The sequence below is a fragment of the Sceloporus occidentalis genome, unplaced genomic scaffold (genome assembly GCF_023333645.1).
Source record: "Sceloporus occidentalis isolate IW3139 unplaced genomic scaffold, rSceOcc1.0.p SCAF_8, whole genome shotgun sequence".
Classification (NCBI taxonomy): domain Eukaryota; kingdom Metazoa; phylum Chordata; class Lepidosauria; order Squamata; family Phrynosomatidae; genus Sceloporus; species Sceloporus occidentalis.
This window is the reverse complement of record NW_028316988.1, coordinates 33,028,238-33,043,259: the sequence shown is the minus strand read 5'-3', so window position 1 is coordinate 33,043,259 and position 15,022 is coordinate 33,028,238. Positions and strand designations below refer to the sequence as shown.

Below are 15,022 nucleotides of genomic sequence, written 5' to 3'. Positions count from 1 at the left end.
TGCTCTCAGTTCATGGACCTGCAGCAGTTCTACCTGGCTCTGGACAACAAGATGATTGTGGAGATGCTCCGGACAGACCTGTCCTACCTGTGCAGCCGCTGGAGAATGACGGGGCGCCCCATCATCACCTTCCCCATCTCACACACGATGCTCGGTGGGTCTCCTGGCTCTCCCCAGGGCCACTTCTGGCCTTGCTGGGCATGTTTATTCCTCTCCTTTGATCTGCTGCCATCTTTTGAGGATTTTTCTCTATGTTTTTGTTTATTAAAAAGATGAATCTGGCACCAGCATCCACCCAACTGTCTTGGCCACACTGCGGAAACTGCAGGATGGGTATTTTGGAGGGGCAAGGTAAGCTCCACGTATGTGTTTGTGTGTGTGTTTAGTGCCACAGAGAGCACAGCTCTTCCTGCACCTGCCAGTAGATCCAAGTAGCATTTGCTTGCAGGGTCTGGTGGTGGGACAAATATTTATATAGCATTGTGTGTGCCTCTTTCCCAGACCTTGCTTGACTGGTTTCTCCTAATTGTGGATGCTGGCTGTGGATGGATCAGGCTTCCTCATCTCCTCTTCCTCCTCTTTTTGCTTCTCATCCCCGCAGGATCCAAACCGGTAGGTTGTCAGAGTTTCTCACGACGTCGTGCCGCACCCACCTCAGCTTCATGGACGCCGGGCCGGAGGGTAAGCTCTTTGCTGATGACTATGGGCTCAGCCTTGAGAGCTTCAGAGATATAGACCCTGAGGATTGGCTGCATGGCTTTCAGTTGACACAAGATGGTAAGGAGTTGGGTCATGGCCCCGTGCTGCGTCCGGTGTGTGCTGTGGTCTGGAATTAACGGGTTTCTTAATCCAGCCCATCATAACACCACAGCCCTCTGACCCATGCCTCACTCACCAGATTTAACACTCACCTCATCCACCTCCCATTTAACCTCCATTCTTTCCTTCTGGTGAGCCTGGCAACAAAGGACTGCAGAGGTGGCAAATTCAGAGCACCGGTGACTAACAGGGCAGCCCAAAAAGGGTCTTTCTTCTCTAGAGTATTATTTATTTATTTATTTATTTATTTATTTATTTATTTAGCGCTGTAGATTTGCACTGCACTGACCATAAAAACAACAAATATGGCGTACAATCTAAGAGATAGGATAATATAAATAAAACACATAGCAATACAGGAAATGGTTCAATAAAACAGGCAACAAAAAGAACATCAGATAGCAAGTGACAATCACGCAATGTCTGGGAACGCTTCTCTGAACAGGATGGTCTTCAACTCTGTTTTGAAGCTGGTTAAAGAAGTGATGGCCCTTGCTCGTGGGGGAAGAAGGTTCCAGGAGTGAGGGGCAGCAAGTGAAAAGGGGCGAATCCTAGATGGGGCAGAGGAAATCCTGGGCTGGGACAGCAGACCTTGACTACCAGAATGGAGGGCCCTAGTGGGAAGGTGAGGAGAAAGAAGGTCTGATAAATAAGGGGGGGCAGCCCATGGAGGGCTTTAAATGTCGACAGCAGGAGCTTGTACTGAATACAGAAAGGGGGGGGGGGAGCCAGTGAAGGGATGCCAACAAAGGAGAGATGTGGTCAGAGCGGTGGGCGGATGTGATAATGTGTGCAGCTGAATGCTGGACAGAAATTAAAGGACGGAGGTGAGAAAGAGGAAGCCCAGCCAGGAGGATGTTACAGTAATCAAGTCGTGATCTTGGCAGTAGAGGCAGAGAGAGATGGTCGGATTTTGGCAATGTTGTATAAAAAGAATCTACAAGCCTTGGTTGTGGTCTGGATCTGAGAGATAGTAGCAGCACAAAGTCCAATTGGCCTGGGGTTGTTCAGCTGATAGTTTCTTTGAAGCTTAGGAGGGGTACTTCCATCTGTGGGTCTTGCTCATCTCTTATGCTTTTCTCAGTTTAAGGTCCATTGCAGGGCAATATGGAGGAGCAAAATGTAAGGTGGCTCTTCTAATGCCAGATTAGAGACGGAGCAAGGAGGAGATGACTTTATCACAAGGCTGGTAGGAAGCCTGTCAAGGTTTGTACTCGGCCATGGTTATCTCGCTTCATTGCTGGGACGGAGGCATGTCCTGGACTTGAGCCTTAGGTCAGTCAACCACTGGAAGACATGAGATGGGCATCAGTTGCCACTTTGGTTGCAAAGGCAGATGAAGGCAGCATCTCTTCCTGGGACTGAGCTCTATTGGCAAATGAGAGTGCAAGCTTTTGGTTACACAGGATGCTTTGTCAGGACGTGTTCTGTGAATGATACAGTGAGGGGCAGAGTGAGCCGTGTTTACAGATACAGATGTGTTGCACATCATCATACTTAAGGAGGGCTTTGGGGTCAGCACCAGAATCTGGTATACAGTGCACAAACACCCTTCTTCTCTTTCTATTTCTCCTTATAAAGTGTCACTTGAAAGCTATCTTCCTCTTAAAGCAGGAAAATGGTTTGTGTCAACACTTTCTCCACTTCATATTACCCACAGTCCAGAAGGAGAGGGTCCTTCTTTCCACTCCAGGTTCTCTCTCTGTCTCCGGAGCCACCCTTGAGTCTCTCCTTCCCCCTTTATCTTTTCTCTGGAGTCCTCCCTCCATCCCTTCTTCATCCCATTAACTGTGTCTGTTAACTTGTTAACCATGTTAACAGTGACTTGTGACCCCACCCTCCCTACCACCTCAGAACCATGGTGCAGGTGCTGTGCCTTTGCAGTGTGTGTGTCTGTGTCTCCGTTTGTGTTTTTGCCCCATTGCTGCACCTGGCAGCGCATGCATGGTTCACCTTGGCTGCTCAGTGGCCCTGTGCCTGCCCAGGACCCTCGCCTGAGCCATGGATCATCATTGCTCAAATGCTGTTGGAGCCAAGAACTCTGAGACCCCTAGTGATCCTTGTGAGCAACCCCTTTCCTGGGCACTGCTCTTGGGAAAGAGAGAGGGGCATCTTGGCTGGGGTAGACCTCCTGCTTATTTGAGAGGAATCGCAGTTCTTCCAGAAGAGCAAGACCTCCAAGCAGCACTTGGAGGGAATCTTAGCAAGCAATACATGGTTTGGTGTGGCTTTGCCTTCTGCCTCTGCCAGGGATGGGGAATGAGTGGCTTCTGGCTGTCTCTCTGGCTTGAGCCTGTGACAGCAATACTCTTTGCTACATTGGAACAAAGGACCAGTGAGCTCAATAACATGCCGTGAAGCTCCCAGGCATTCTTGATGACAGGTTTTTAAAAAGGCTGTTTGGTATGTGTATTTCTTTTCTTTGCATGCTTACACATAAATGGCCTCTCCTTAGATGCACTGTTTCTGTCTGCTAATGTGCAGGAGGGAGAGGCATTTGTAATGCATACGGGCATTCTAGCCCGGGTAGGTTTTGGCATTACCAAGTGGGCAGAAACAAGAATCTTTTAAAAATGTTATGCATGGATGCTGCTTTTGGAGTGAATATGGCATGATGAGAGATGTGCAGAAAGGGATGGGAGAGGTGTTGGCACTGGCGCTGCTCTTGGTCTCTTGAGGTCTGGTGCTAGAGCATCTCCTGCTCAGAAGAGCCCAATACATGTGCAGGAGTGCCTTCCCTGGGGGAGCTGCAAGTGCAAAGTAACTCAGGTGCCCTGACCCTTTTCTCCCCACCACCACCCTTTGCTCTTCCAGATGACCTTTGTGACGAAGTTGCCCAGTACCTGGACCACCTTCTGCAGCAGACGGCCCCCAAGGCCCGACTCCCACCTGTTGCACAAAAGGGAGGGCTCCACCGCTTCCGGGCCGCCGTCCACACCACCCGGGACATGCTGTCACTGGTGTCCAAGGCGAAGGAGCTGCATGTGGAGAGTGAGTGTGGGCAACCCAAAGGTTGCAGGGGGGCTTTTTATTTCACTTCTTGGTGCCCTCGGCATTCTTTGGCTGTCATCCTGTCAGTGATTTATGCACACTCTGGTTGAGACGATGAACCTGATTTAAGCCTTGAACTGCATCTCCCAGAAGCCACAGCTACTGGCCATGCTGGCTGAGAGGGCTCTGGGAGTTGAAGTCCCCAAAAGTACCTTTTTGAAGCGCTGGCGTTTCTGGAACCCAGCATTGTCCCTGTCTGTCTGTCTTGGCAGATGTCGGCATGTACATCCCCTCCAAGCTCTTCCAGGACTCCCAGGCGTCTGTTAATTTGCTCGGTTCAAGCCAGAAGCATGAAACGAAGGTGAGGGTCCTGGATTTTCCCACCTGTCTGTCTCTTTGCTGGACTGGTGCAATGCATTCTCAGAAAAGAGGAGCCTTGCAGCACTGGGATGGCTGAATGCTGCCTGCCTTATTTGGTTCTTCCTGTAATGCAGGGGTGGACAACCATTTTACACTGGGACACATGTGGCCAAGCAACATCAATATAGTCAGGAATATTAATGAGGAGGAACAGATGAGCTTGGAGGGGCTGCAACACTTTGCTTTTGCCTCACCCTTCTGGGAAGGGCAAGAATTTGTCTCCTCCTCTCTCTGCTGCTGAGTTAATGAAGTGCAAACTATTTTTGAGCTTAGTTTGCAGCAATGGAAGTAAGCTGAAGACAGAAGGGAAAGTGGGAGGCGGAGAGAGAAAGCAGGACATTTAAAAAGTGGGATGGCAAGGGATTAATTGGAAATTCCCCTGCCAAAGTGGGATGGCAAAGGATTAATTGGAATTTCCCCTGCCAAGTCTTGGAGGGCATACAGGGTGTGGCGTGTCTGGGGTAAGGTGTTTCCATCCCTCCTGAGGTTTCTCTGTCCTTCTTTCCTCAACCAGCCACTCTCTCCGTCGGAGCTGAACCTCCCGAAAGATGCGGAGGGGAATGTGGACCTCCAGGCCTTGGTGGACCAGCTCCGTGAATGCCAAACGCTGCAAGACCAGGCCAACCACCTCTATGTACTCTACACGCTCAAGTAGGAATGCCAAGTGGGGTAGGACTCCTATTCTTACCCCATGGTTGCAGAGAGCTGGGCATGGCCTGTTGCCCAGAGGTTTGGGGTGGGCCGGAAGGAGGCAGCGGCACCCGAGTGTCCCCTTCTCTGGCCATGATGGGAGCTCTTCCTTTCAGAGGGGCAGACTGGGACACCCAGATATACGGCGAACCTGGTGTCACCATCAACGACCTCCTCCTGGAGCTCTATGGCAAAGTTGGGGCAACTCGCCAGTGGGCCCTGATCCGCTACATCTCGGGGATCCTGAAGAAGAAGGTGGAAGCACTCGACGAGGTGAGAGTGGGGCACAGCTGGCTCCTTGTCTGGCATTCGTGGGGAGATCAAGATCTACCTCTGAAGGAGAAAGAGGAGGCTGGTCTCAGAGTAAAAGGTAGCAGGGATTTCCTCTATCTGTGCCTGAGAGCCTCTCTCCTTCTCAGGCCTGCACTGACCTGCTCTCCCACCAGAAGCACCTCACTGTGGGTCTCCCCCCAGAACCTCGGGAGAAGACCATCTCCGCGTGAGTCCTCCTTGGCGTTGGGTTGGGACAAGTCACTCTTGACCTGTGCAAAGCAGCTGGATTGGTTTGGTGGTCTGCTGTGGGCATGGGTGTGTGGGTTTGTGAAAGGAGGGGAGTTTTGCACTCCTACTGGAGAGGAGATGCCCATTGGTGGGCGATGGAGTGTGCTGGACCTGAGGCCTTCTCTTTCCTCAGTAGGAGACTAGTGCCCGTGTCCCAGCCTAGGGAAGTCCACCCTGGTGGCTTCTCTCCATCAAGGTCTACAGACTTTATTTCTCTTTCTCAAATGTTTCAAAAGCAGCCCGGAGGGGGCAGACAATATTACCAAAATATCTATATATGAAAGGAAGGGGGGAGGGAGTGCCATAATGGCAAGCTGTGGAAGGGACCCTGGTGGCACCACCAAATTGGTGGGCAAGGGAAGGCCCCTTCATGCCCGATGCTGCTTTCCTTTCAGGCCATTGCCCTACGAAGAGCTCGTCCGCCTGATCGACGAGGCCAGTGAGAAGAACCTGACCGTCTCCATCCTGACACAGGTGACTACTCAGACCGCTCGCTCTCAGTGCTTGGGTGTGCCAGGGGCTGACCCCATGTGGTGACACTCTGTTCTTTCTCTGCACAGGAGATTATGGTCTACCTGGCCATGTACATCCGGACGCAGCCCGCCCTCTTTGCCGAGATGTTCCGACTGCGCATTGGGCTCATCATCCAGGTGATGGCAACGGAGCTGGCCCAGTCGCTCAGCTGCTCAGGTAGGAGAGCCTGCAGCCAAGAGCTCACTGTGACTGATTCCACAGGACACAGTTCTAGTCTTCTGGTGGCTCTGAGCAGCCTCTGGAGCCATGCCCAGGAGTGGCCAGTCCAAGTGGGGCCAAGGCCTTCTGCCAGGATGCCAGGAGCTGGGATTGGGTTCTTGACACCAGGTGACACCCACAGGAGATGCCAGACCTGGGTGATTTCTCTGACCTGGTGGCCCCCAGCAGCCTTGCTCTCTCAGTGGGATCTTCTAGAGGCCTTTTTTGAACACCAGTTAGGAAACCCAGTTGGGAAAGATCAGGGGGAAACCGCCTGCCCTCTTTCTCTCCTTCTCCAGCGGAGGAGGCTACGGAGAGTTTGATGAATCTCAGCCCTTCCCATCTGAAGAGTCTTCTGCATCACATCCTCAGTGGCAAAGAATTTGGGGTGGAGAGAAGTGGTGAGTCTGCACTGGATGGAATTAAACAATCAGTAATGCTAAAAAGCAAACATACAACTGAAACCAATAGAGAAAAGTGGTTTAACAAAAGTGCAATTAAAAATCAGAGTGTTGGGTTGGAGGAGATGCCAGGCTCTGTGGGAAAGGGTGGTTGGGGTCTAGGTGCTCCTAGATGGGGAGAGGTGCCTTTTGGAGAATGAGAGGCAGGAATTGGGGTTCAGGAGCTGTGAAAGTTGGGATGTGACTCTTTCATTTCCCTGCAGTGCGGGCAATGGACTCAGCAACGACCCCGGCAGTCTCCATCCGCGAAGTCGGCCCCGTTGGAGCCACAAAAACCGAGCGGGCCGGCATCATCCGTCTGAAGAGTGAGATCCAGCAGGTAGGGCTGGTTCTGCCCCAGAGCTGCCCCAGTCGCCCCTTGGGATGGTGGTGTGGACTAGTGTTTCTCCTTATGTGGGGTGGGAATCTTTGGGTTACATCTCCTCCTCCTTAATTAATTCATTTAATTCATCAATATCCTGCCACAGGAACACAATCTCATTTTCTTCTTCTCTGATCTTACTCCTTTTTTGTGAGTAGTGGTGGTGTTGGATTTTGTGTGTACCTGTGCAACAACACACAGCGCTTTCCTTCTGGCACCACTGTTCTTTTGCAAGTGAGAGATGGCCAGTGCCTGCTCCTGGGGAAACCTGGTGGACTTTCCGTGGTAACAAGGTTCACACAATATGATTGTGGCTTTCCTCTGAAACTGGCATGCCCAGGAAACAGAGACAAGTGCCACAGCAATCTGTCCACTGGGCCGTCGCATGGGTTCCTGCAGAAACTGTAAGGCAAACCATGATATTGGCACTGGCCTCTCAGGCATCGCCAGGGCATCAATGGGTTTTCTGTTGTGCTGCATCCTCTAGGAAAAAGAGCACAGACTGATCCCAGGGTCGTCCATGCCAGGCCCCCCCCCCCCCCCCCGGGCTCTGGGAGATAAGGTTTCGAATCCATGCCCTGCCACAGAAACCCATTGGATGGCCTTAGGCAAGTCACACGTAGCTACTGCTTCAGAGGGAGAAAACTGCAAACCCCATTCTGAACCAATCTCTCCAAGAAAACCCCATGATAGATCCACTTTAGGGTTGCCGTATGTTGGAAACTACTTGAAGGTACACAGTGACAATGACAAAAGGACAACGACTACTCTGTTTCTCTTTCAGCAACTGGACAGATGTAGGCAGTCTGTGCCTGACATTCAGGTGAAATGCCCTCCCCTCTCACCCTTTCCAAATGCCACCAGCTGGTTGTGCCCCTCCGCTGTGCCCTTCCACCGACCTGCATGAGCAAACAGGGGGCGTGTGAGTCGGCACAGCCTCAGCGAGCTTGCTTCCCAACCCCACCCGAGTCCCCCAAAATCTCAGATTTGGTCTTGCACCTTCATAACACTTGGCCAGAAGGTGGACTGGTTTTGCAAATGCAGCATTGCTTCCTTTCTCTCCAGCTCAGAGGAGGACAGGAGTGCTTCTTCCAGGAAAGAAACCTGATCCTTACAAACTGGGGTTCAAGGTGGAGGTTGGAAAGGATGTTCTGAGGTCAGGGGTCAGCGGCTGTCTTGCCAAAATCAGAAACAGTTTTTCTCCAGTATCTTACTGTCCTACCTCCTTCCCAACCTCCTTTCAACTTTCTAGAAGATTGCAGTTCCCTTATCTCACAGGGAAGGTGGCATGTGTAGCAATGGGCCTTTAAGCCTCGTTGGGTCACTGGGTTTTCTGTGCCCACCTTGGGACAGTGGGAGCAGTTCATGTCCTGAACCCCTTGCCATGGAAGAGGGAGGCTGTGCCAGGTTTCTCCCTTCGCAGCACCCATAGGAGGGTGCCTGCTTTGGAGACAGAGGTCAAGGACTCTGTGGGGCTTAGAGGGTGACATTCTCTCACTTTGGGGACACACCAACTGCTGTGCCCAAGGGAGCACTTCTAACATTCAGAATATCTGTTTGGCAACCCACACCATATCTTTCTGTGCAGCAAGATGTCCCGGTTGCTCCCATTTCACAGATGGGAAACCAAAATGACCTGCCCATGGCTACAACCCAATAAAACTCAGTGCTCCTTTCAGCCTTGCTGGTTCAGATTACATCTCTTACTCCAGATAGTAGTCTGGGTGTGCTCCACAACCCTCCCCTGCTCCCCCTCTCATGCCCAATTGCTGGCTTTTTAACTGGGGCATCAATTAATCCTCCTTACAGCTTGCTTTGACAGAAGAAAAACCTGGCTCCCGCGGCCTTAATCAGCTCTTAACTCCAGCGTCTCGAGAGGCCTGCCCAGGGGCCATCTTGCTTTGCCTTTGCCTGTTTGCTTGGTGTGATCCATCCAGCAGATTTTAATGGGCTTGTCTCTTTTTCCTTCCAGTCCAGTGGCTTGCACTTCATGGAGGCTGGCATGGAACCTTCCCAGGTAAAACAAAGACATTTGCCTCCATGTATCCTGGGATCGTAGACCTCTGTCCCTTTTCAGGGAAGGGCAGGGGAAGTCAGCACTAGTGGTCTGGCCATGGCATAAGCCCTCTTCTCTCTTCAGGTGCCCAAACACACCATTCCTCCGGGGGAAAGAACCCTCTCTTCCATGCTGGAGGAAGACCGCTCCAAGGACACGCGCCAGGGCCAGTGGCAGCGGAGACGGAGGCTGGACGGGTCCCTAAACAGGGTCCCGGTGGGGTTTTACCAGAAGATCTGGCGGATCCTGCAGAAGGTAAGAGCCAACGAGGTGTCCTCTGGTTTTGAGCTAGAAACTACTGGCATATTAACCCTCTCAAAGGCTTAGTTTGGTTTCAAAACAGACATACATTACTGTCCTGAGATCAGCTTTCTGGGCAACAAATGGGTGCAGCAGGTGATCTATAATAGAGGGAAGCATCCCAGGCCTTTTGCTGGAGGGTCCCAGCATCCCTTTGCAGTGAGAGGTAGAATTGGACCCTTGAACAACCAGTTACACCTGGGGAAAAGGATCTCTAGAACAGTGAGGGGGGCATGAGAGGGAAAGTCTGGGGTTGTGGAGAGTATTTATCTGCATTGGTAAAGCAGCTCCTGTGGATAACTGGTGTATGCCTGCCCCTGAGCTGGGCAGAACTCTTCACCCTTCTGGGTAGCTAATTTTGAGCTTAAAATGCCATGTTTGGTGATGCAAATGCCAGTATTTTAAGATGTGGTTTCTACTGTTTTTATTGTCTGTTTTTAACAATTTCTGTACACCGCTTTGATCATTGGAAAAGCGGTTAATAAATGAACAATTTATTTATTATTATTATTATAGTATTTTAGTTCAAAGTGAGGGAAAGGGGGCAAACACAGTCTTGGGGTGGGGGGCTTAGACCCCAGCTCAGTCCAGCTGCCCAGCGTCCTACCGGCTCCTAACCCTCTCCTTCGTGGTCTTGCTCTGTAGTGCCATGGACTTGCCATTGAAGGCTTCGTTCTTCCTTCTTCCACAACTGAAGAGGTAAAGACTGGTTTGACACTGTAGAATACTCAAGCAGTGAAAATGGTTTCTTGACCAGTTGGTTTTAAGTTATTTTGAAGGAGTATTTTTAGTTGCCTTTTAATGCTGTTGTTGCTTTTTAAAATCTACATATATTTTTAAAAGATTTTATCCATTGTGTAATAATAATAATAATACATTTTATTTATGTTTCCCCAACTCTCCCATAGGATCGAAGCGGGGTTACAGACTATTAAAAAATCATTACAAACAATCTCATAAATAAAATCCAATAGTACAAAAAACTTTAATAACAATCATACAACATACATATCCAGGGTAGGCAGAGAATCGATGGCATCAGAGATACAAGCTTCAGGGGGGAAGGCTTGACAAAAGAGAATATAGCAGCGAGATATAGCAGAGAGAGTGGGAAACAACACCAGCTGAGCTACTTTGGATGCCCTTCTCTTTCTATGTGGGTGACTCAATGTGTGGGAACGCCGTCCTTATTTTACGTAGGCATGAGCCTTGCTCCCACCTTTGTAAGTCTATTCTTCCTTTTAAAAAAACCAAAATGAAAATGAAATCCTGTTTTATTATGAATTAGTACTTAATTATTCCCAGTCATCTTGATGCAAAGGATCTTGCGGTACCTATGCTCCTCAATAGGTACTGCAAGGTCCCTTTGCAAACTGATATCCCAGACCAACATGGCGATGTCTATGAATTCTGCCAGTCATCTTGGGTGTCTATTGCCAGGCAGAAGGCGAGATATAAATCTTTTGACACGGATCCTTTGCTTCCCTCTGACGTAACAGATGACTCCGGGGGAGATCAAGTTTGCCGTCCATGTGGAGTCTGTCCTCAACCGGGTCCCTCAGCCAGAGTACAGGCAGCTCTTGGTGGAGGCCATCCTGGTCCTTACACTCCTGGCCGACATGGACGTCCGCAGCATTGGAGGCCTCATAGCTGTGGACAGGATCGTCCGCCTCGCCAGCGACTTGTTCTACGAGGAACAGGTGCGCAGGATGGCAGTGGGACCTCCTTTGCTCAGGCTCTGTGTCTTTGTGGGTGTGCGAGAAACAGACATAGGCTAGAGATCTGGGGGCATCTGCAGCCAAAGCTCTCTTGAATATGCAAAGTATGTTACATCTGCAAAATGAAAGGTGAAAATCTCTTCTTTCTCTCATTTATTCCTAATTTTCAATTGCTGCAAAAGCAGGTTGCATGGTAAACTTAAAAACACATACAGGAATCCAGTCACCGCCTCTGAGACTAGTTTTAGCTTTCATGGAGTACATTCCACTTTGCCAGAGCTGCAATCCACAAAAACCTGTGCTAGGAACTTCCTCTTCCTGGTTAATCTCCAAGGTACAACGGGATTCCTTTATGTCTTTTTATGCTAAAGCAGACCAACAATGGCTATCTCAGTGAATAGCAGTAATCAGTAAACATACAATTAAATAAATGTCTCCAGACTTGTTTGGCTGGCTATGTCTTTGAATTCTTCTTCCCACTGTTTCTTTTGCCTTTCTCTTTTTGCAGAAAATCCTGGGTGCGGACGACAACATGCTGGAGAGGGACCCAGCCACAGGCATCTGCACTTTGCTCTATGACAGTGCCCCGAGTGGACGCTATGGCACCATGACCTACCTCTCCAAAGCCGTGGTCACCTACGTCCAGGACTTCCTGCCCAGCAGTGGCTGCGCCATGCAGTGAGCCTCGCCAGGATTCTCACCAAGGCCAGCCTCCGCTGCCTTCTCAGCAGCTCCAGCAGGTCTCCATCCTCTCAGCTGGACAAGTCTGCCTGGGATGGGACTGTCTTGGACCTGGAAGCAACAGCCCCTTGGCCAAGCAGAAAGGGAGTCCTCTGGGGCTTTTGCAGGGAAACGGGGGGCTCTCTGTGTATGGTCAAGAGTGCTGCACACTCCGTTTCTCAGCCAAGGAGGTTTCTGGCCTGGATCCAGCCTGACCCTCAGGGCGAAGGCTGTTTTGCACTGCTTTGGATGGCTGCTTCTCTGAAGGCTGTGGGGAAATTTTAGAGGCAAAGGGGTCCTGCTCCATAAGCTTGCTTTCGTTGGAGCTGCTCCCTAGAGACCCACATATAAAATGCTAACATGCGCACAACGACAACTGCAGGGAAGGTGCTTGTTAGCCTTTTTCCTTTGGTGGGTCTGCTTTCCACTGCTGCCCTTCAGTGTGATTTTGGCTCCTTCCCACTTTGGCAGCTGCGGATTTTGTTACTGAGTGGGGTTTTCTCTCTCTGGGGCTGGGTTTTTGCCTGTTGACTTGAATGAATGTACAGAGCCGACTCTGTTGCTGCTGATGCTGTCTGATCTTGAGGTCTTCTCCAAAATCTCTTCTCTGCAGTCTGTCCAGGAGAAACCTCCTGCTCCAAGTGCCTTTTAATGAATGTAACCTTTGTATTTACATATAATCGCCAGTCCTAGTGTGGGCAAGGTCTTCCCATTTGCAGTGAGTCTTAGAAAGAGAGGACTCACGGGAGGGTCTTGGTCAGTCTGAACAGGCTGCAAACCTCTGTGACACAAGAAGCTGTAGGAACAAATGAATAAACCAGTGATTTTTCTCCAAGGCAAAACAAAAGCCACATCAGGCGCACTCCATAGGTGGCAAGTGCTCTTAAGTGGGATGGGGACTCTCCCTTTCCTCCTCATGTCTTCCTGGGTCTCTCAAGAGATTGAAAGCAAGAAGCTCCACAGACAAGATCTCAAGCAAGTGCTTGGCTCTTGCTTTTGGAGGTGGGAGCAGTTGTGCAAACCTTGTCCTTTGCGGAGGGTTTCTCTGCCTTCTTGTTCCAAAGACTTAGGGAAGGGGGAAGCTCCCATCTTGACAAGGACAGTCCAAAGCTTTGGAAGGAGCAGAAAGCACTTTGCAAGTGGAGGAGGTCCACTTGCAAGTACGACTGTGTTGTGTGTGTTTGGGACTGATGAGTGTGTGCAAGCGTGTGTATGTGTGTGAGGAGTCCTCCTTGCCAGACGTGACTCTTTTCTGGGACAAAAGAGTTCACCGAATATCCATTTGCTGCAGAAAGGGGAATGTCACACACAGAGGCTTTGACACCCCAAAGGAAGTGCCAGTTGCAGCTGGTGCCTTATCCCTTGGAGGGGGATGTGGTGATGCTTCTGGGGAGAGATGGGTTGCTGAAACCCTTTCTAATGGTTTGGAGCAACTGAGCTGTGCGCTCTGGTAAGTGTGTTTGTTTCTCTGAATTCAAGTGCCAATTTTTTAATGCCAGAGAGCCAGCAGAAGAAGCGGCATGCCATTGCGAGACAGATGCCCAACTGGAGTGCGCCTTCTTTGGAGCCGTGTCCTCTGTCCCTGTGACTCTGGGGCTGTTACTCCTCAGTGCACTTTCATGACTGGAATTCAGAGACACAGATGTGTTAGTCTGGAATTATCAGGATGCAAAGGGATCTTGTAGCTGGATAATGGTTCCCAAACTTTGGTCCTCCAGGTGTTTTGGACTTCAGCTCCCAGAATCCCTAGCTGTCGGCCAAGTTGGCTGGCACTCTGGGAGCTGAGGTCCAAAACACTTGCAAAGGGAAACTACAGTCCCAAACACACTGCAGAAATAACCCAAATAAATGGTGGGAATTGTAGTTTGTTGTGGTCCCAGAGTTCTCTAATGGAGAAAGCTAAATGTCTCAGAAAACTACAGTACCCAGAATCCCATAACACTGAGCCAGGGCAATTAAAGCGGTCTCAAACTGGATTATTTCTGCAGTGTGGATGGGACCTAACTGAGAAAAGAGGATGTAGCAGAAGCTATTGTAGATTTGATCTACTTCCCCAGATGCAAGTCTCTGAAAGCTGATGCTACAACTTCTTTCTCTCAGTCTTAAACATGGTGCAAGATCCCTTTGCACACTTTCACAACCGTTCACCGTTGTACTCCTTTGCACTGTCTGTTGTCCAACAAGGCTCTTGAGCCAGATGGCTTTTGGAAACTGAGCATTTTTATCTTTGGCGTTTGTTTGGCGTTTCCCCCCGATGCAAGAGTGATGTTGAGCTGCAACTAGCCACATTTGGGCTTTGGTTTTGGGCCCTAATGTTATTTTTAAAAATGCTAATACTGTACCATTTGATGTAGGATATATATTTGTTTTGAAGACTTGAAATAAGGCCTCTAATAAAGCATCTCCGTTTCATCGCGCTTTTTGTGTCGTTTCCTACTGACGCTTGGATTCTGGAGTTTAAAGCAGAGCTTGGGAAAAGTCACTTTTTGTTTGTAATGGGCAACAGAAACCACACACTTTTTTTGGAGGGTTGGTCAGTTTTTATTGAACCCATTTGCTATCAGACTTCCTCCTCATCAAGCTATTCTTCTTGGGAAAGTTACTTTGCTCCCAACTTCATCAAGTAACGCATCTGAGCAATGTCTTTAGGACTATTACCCCACAAAAAGATAGCTATGATGCAAGTTTAGATATAGGCCTCGGCTCTATTTGTCACTTACTGTTGCTACAAAACAAATAAAAACACTTAATTATTAGGGGGGAAAGTTACTTTTTTTTTCTAAAACAGGGACTGTAACTTTCAGCCTCCCCTCTACTTTAAATCGGTCTATAAAGAGAGATCTTGAGAAGAAACGAACGGACTCAGCAGGGAAGCTGCGCTGGCCATTGAACAAACGCAAGTGATCACTGACAGGGTTTTGTTTGTATAAACGACAGAATGATATTCTATTTTAATGTCGCGTTTTTTGTATGCTTTTAATTGTACTTTTTTTTTAATTTTGTGAACTGCCCCGAGTCCCAGTTTTGGGGAAACGGTGGGATATAAATAAACATAAACACAACAACAACCACAACAAAAGTTTATATTGTTTCTATTTAAACGATATTAATAATAATAGATTTTATTTTTATTTTATTATTATATTGAATAATAAAAGTATTATTTTACCATTATATTTTGTAAGCTGCTCTC

The 15,022-nt window shown here is 49.2% G+C and overlaps 1 protein-coding gene across 3 annotated transcripts in view; it reads left to right on the top strand.

The window, feature by feature from the left end:
- Positions 1-14,380, top strand: part of PHKA1 (phosphorylase kinase regulatory subunit alpha 1) — a 33,575-nt gene extending 19,195 nt beyond the window's left edge. Inside the window, exons 16-33 of one of the 3 annotated variants that reach the window (XM_089536097.1) lie at positions 10-154; positions 273-351; positions 602-777; positions 3,634-3,810; positions 4,083-4,171; positions 4,745-4,881; positions 5,037-5,193; positions 5,340-5,419; positions 5,877-5,955; positions 6,042-6,171; positions 6,513-6,614; positions 6,878-6,993; positions 7,820-7,858; positions 9,008-9,052; positions 9,176-9,346; positions 10,037-10,090; positions 10,891-11,091; positions 11,618-14,380. In XM_089536097.1, the coding sequence (XP_089392223.1) occupies positions 10-154; positions 273-351; positions 602-777; positions 3,634-3,810; positions 4,083-4,171; positions 4,745-4,881; positions 5,037-5,193; positions 5,340-5,419; positions 5,877-5,955; positions 6,042-6,171; positions 6,513-6,614; positions 6,878-6,993; positions 7,820-7,858; positions 9,008-9,052; positions 9,176-9,346; positions 10,037-10,090; positions 10,891-11,091; positions 11,618-11,791 (2,151 nt within the window). In that variant the 3' untranslated portion in view covers positions 11,792-14,380. The remainder of the gene's footprint in view (positions 1-9; positions 155-272; positions 352-601; positions 778-3,633; positions 3,811-4,082; positions 4,172-4,744; positions 4,882-5,036; positions 5,194-5,339; positions 5,420-5,876; positions 5,956-6,041; positions 6,172-6,512; positions 6,615-6,877; positions 6,994-7,819; positions 7,859-9,007; positions 9,053-9,175; positions 9,347-10,036; positions 10,091-10,890; positions 11,092-11,617) is intronic. The other 2 variants (XM_089536099.1, XM_089536098.1) reach the window with 2 other exon arrangements.
- The last annotated feature ends 642 nt before the right edge of the window (positions 14,381-15,022 follow it).